Source organism: Sinocyclocheilus grahami, unplaced genomic scaffold, assembly GCF_001515645.1.
Source record: "Sinocyclocheilus grahami isolate Dianchi unplaced genomic scaffold, SAMN03320097.WGS_v1.1 scaffold762.1, whole genome shotgun sequence".
In the NCBI taxonomy this organism is placed as follows: domain Eukaryota; kingdom Metazoa; phylum Chordata; class Actinopteri; order Cypriniformes; family Cyprinidae; genus Sinocyclocheilus; species Sinocyclocheilus grahami.
The window spans coordinates 296,835-300,909 of NW_015505941.1; the positions used below are offsets into that span (position 1 = coordinate 296,835).

Below are 4,075 nucleotides of genomic sequence, written 5' to 3' on the forward strand. Positions count from 1 at the left end.
TGAGATCTATCGTAACAAACCAGTCCTTGGACTGGATTTGAGATACTATCTGCTTGATCGTGAGCATCTTGAACCGAAGCCGTTTGATAGCGCGGTTCAGAAGACGGAGATCTAAGATCCGACGCAACCCCTCCATCCTTCTTCGGAACGATGAAGTAACAGCTGTAGAACCCGGACGCTCTCTTGAGAGAGAGGAGGAACACGTTCTATGGCCCCCTTCCTCAAGAGAGTATCTACTTCTTGTTCCATTACCAGAGCCTGCTCGGGGCCTACTAGTGTGGGGATGACCCCGTTGAAACGAGGCGGACGAGAACCGAACTGGATTCTGTAACCTTACTCTACAATCTGCAAGACCCATTTTGAGATATTTGGTAGAAGTTTCCACGCTACCAGAAAATCTACTAAGGGAACCAGCCTCTCGAGGCTGGCCTCTGGTATTATTAGAGGAGCCAGTTCGGTGCCCTGAAGCGGATGACCGGCAGGCAACGACCGACCTGACTGCTGTAGCACCCTCACTTGAGGGGGCGAGCTCTCCCGTGCCGTGCCGTACCGTTGCCGGGCAGCAGCTGGGATTTTCGCTCGTCGGAGCTCACCGAGCCCTGAAGCACCGAGGGTGGCAGGGGTATCAATGAACCTCCGTGAGGGCACTGAGGAGGATTGAGCACCGTATACTGAGGTGTTATCCTTTCCTCCCCAGGTGGGCCTGCCCTCAGGGACCTGACAATGGTAGGACCATTGTAAAGGTTTAAACGAAATATATTTTGAAAAAACTATTGAAAATTTGTATACAATTGCGCATTTCTAATTAGAATGAATAGATTGCATTCAAGTGTCAGCAGATATTTTAAATTTTTTATCATTTTGGTAGACCTACACACACACACAGATATACATCAAAATACACAAGAATGGGCATTTAGAAGTTTAAACAAATTATATTTTCTTAAGCACACTGTAAAAAATGTCCACCTCTTTCAAATTGAGTTCAGTTGCAGCCTTACATTTTTAAGTGTAATCAAATTGGCTGTGCAAGTCAGTTCAACTTAAATTATATTGAACTGACTTCAAAAATCTTTACATTTTGAGTTTAATTTTGTGTAATTAAAAAAAAAAAGAAGTTAAAATTGGTTAAATGAATTTGATGAGTTAAAGTAATGGGGAGAAAAAACATGCTGACTTGATTTACTGATTATATAATTTTTTACAGTGCAGTGCTACAACATATATTAAGCATATATTTTAAATACATTTTGGCTAGACAATCTTTTCTTTTTCTTTTTTTAACTGAATACAGTGATTTGTATTAACTATTTCCTGTGATATTTTAGAAGGTGGCATCATTTTGTTTCATACCTTTTCAGAAGCACTTCTCCAGCAGGCATCACCAGCAGTGTAAGTTACCATTACAGGCCATTAAGCTAATCTCATAATCAGATTTTTTACAATATTAGCAGACACATCAGTCAAGAAACACACTAAACTACCATCCACGGACACATATTAATGTTAAAACAAAGAAGGTTAAATTAGAAACAGAGATTTATATATAGTCTAATACTGTTAATAAAATCTTTTTACAAATGTATAAGAATATGCACTTGACGCCTCTGATGAACATCACAGATGTGATCCATGCTGCTGATAAGTCACCTTGTCGTCCTGTTGTTTCATCGCCTCTCTGAAAAAAAAATGAATGAAATGAAACCGTTATTAAAATGTATAATCATCAAACATCAGAATGGCTATATTATACATCAGAAACTCATAAGGAAACTTTCAAGCGTTGAAATTGCATGTTTGCGCACACACACACACACACACACACACACACACAGGTCTCCTTCCCTTTAGTTACCCACAGGTGTACAGAAAGTCCTGGCTCTTTGGATCTGTCCGCACCATTATGTTCAGAAACATCCTCAAGGCTTTTTCTATATGGCATTCCAAGAGCTCATTAAGACTGTCATCTTTTTCTTGGATGTATAAATCACAGCCAAACAGACAAAGGTATGAGAACTAGATTCAAAGAAGGTCGGTCGATGTATGTACATCTCAGCATGTACATTCAAAGTACTCTAGCATGTAGATAGCTTCAAAACAAATACAAATGAACCAAAATAAAGTAATGAACCAAGTAACTAAACTTAAGGTGCTGCCAAGAACCACTGAAGAACTGATTTACCCATTTAGAAATAATTATTTTGAAAAACTATCAGATACAAGCGATTTGTCTTTCTTACCCAAGCAGTTTTTTGTAGCTCAAATATTTAGCGTGAATTTGGCAGCACTACATAAACTCCACACAAACTGATTTTCTTAAATGTTTAGAAGCTTCATACACACCATGAGCCTTTATAATTGTAAGATACATAAAATGTTCAGTGGGCATAAGTGTCTCTCCTGTGCGGACCCCTGCTCTGTCTTTGATGTGTGATAGGACCAGAATGAGGAACCATAATAGCACATTAGAGAGAGTGTGTGTGTGTCTGTGTCAGTGTTAATGACTTTGCAATGGGAGGGAGAAAGGCCTGCTGAGGCCTGCTGGGAAACCCAATCGCTGGAAAGTACCAGGGTGTCTGGGTCAGGTTAGAATGTAACACACACACACACACAGATGAAAAGAGGAACAAAAGAAACACACTGATGCCGACACAGATACATATGTGGTGACATAAAGACAGACATATACACCCACAAACACAGTATACACAACATTAGTGCACAAAGAAGGAACTGAAGTGGAAGTAATGGACAAATGTACATTTTTTTTCCCCAGAATTTTGTTTTTATCTATGATCAAACTAAGCCTTTTGAAGACAAAAGAGTATATGCAAAAATTTTAACATATATTTTCTTTATCGATATTTGATTTATAAAAATATATATCTTAATCTTGGATGCAATGCACTTATTGTGTACATACGTTTTTATTTTATTGTATTTTTAATTCAAAAATACCTGCATGTAATTATCTACCATATAATTACACTGTTGACCCACCCCTAAACCTAAACATTCCACAAAACCTGTCCCTAACAACTATTTCGCAATACAAAGATTCAATAAAGTACATTGTACTTAACTTTTTTTTTCTTTTTTACAAGCAGTAGTTAAAGACACCTAATATAAAGCAGGACCTTAATCCATCCTAAAAATAAAAAAAAATTACTTGAGACAAAATTAGATATTCAGACTTTAATTCAAAGAATTTATCTTAAATTCCCACAAACATAGAGAAGATAACTGGTGTAGAGAATGGATGGATGGATGGATATTGTAGATTATTATTAATATTGGTAACACTTAACAATAAGGTTCATTAGTTAACATTAGTTAACTACTTTAACATGAACTAAGAATGAACAATACTTCTACAGCATTTATTAATCTTAGTTCATGTTAATTTCAACATTTACTAATGCATTATTAAAATCAAAAGTTGTGCTTGTTAACATTAACGCACTGTGATTCATCATGAACTAACAATGAACAACTGTATTTTTTCATTAACTAACATTAACAAAGATGAATAAATATTGTAATAAATGTATTGTTCATTGTTCATTCATGTTAGTTAATACATTAACTAAAAGTATCTAATGGAACCTTTTTTGATTTTAAATTTTTTAATCTATTTTAATTTTTTTTACAACTGACATTTTTTTGTAAGCATAAATATATCAAAATGTAATAAAGTTTATTCTTAAAATAAAAAATAATTGATTTTCTAATGGGAAAAAAATTAACTTCTCTGAAAACAAGCGTTTTTATCTTATACCATTCTGCTTCTCCAGTAGATTTATCTTGTGTTAAGGATGTTTAAATATTTGTTCTAGAAATATTTATTTTTTCCCCTGTGTGTATCTATCGGATGGCATTATATAGAATTTTGCATTTTTCTCATGCAATTCAGTGTACATGTTTTGCTTTCCTAACGGGAATGAAAATTTTCCTGTGTGAACCCTTGGCATTTCTAACTGACTCGATCCTAATGATCTGAGTGGTCTGTTAGGTTTATAATCAGTGAACATATCTGCTATGTATTTAGGTCCTAGGCTATTGAGTGATTTATAAA

General features: G+C 35.5%; 1 protein-coding gene across 1 annotated transcript in view; it reads right to left on the minus strand.

Annotated features, from left to right (window-relative positions):
• susd2 (sushi domain containing 2) overlaps window positions 1-4,075 on the minus strand; it is a 46,847-nt gene that overhangs the window by 18,862 nt on the left and 23,910 nt on the right. The window contains exon 16 of the mRNA XM_016245676.1: window positions 1,408-1,678. Coding sequence (XP_016101162.1) covers window positions 1,618-1,678 — 61 coding nt within the window. The 3' untranslated portion in view covers window positions 1,408-1,617. The remainder of the gene's footprint in view (window positions 1-1,407; window positions 1,679-4,075) is intronic.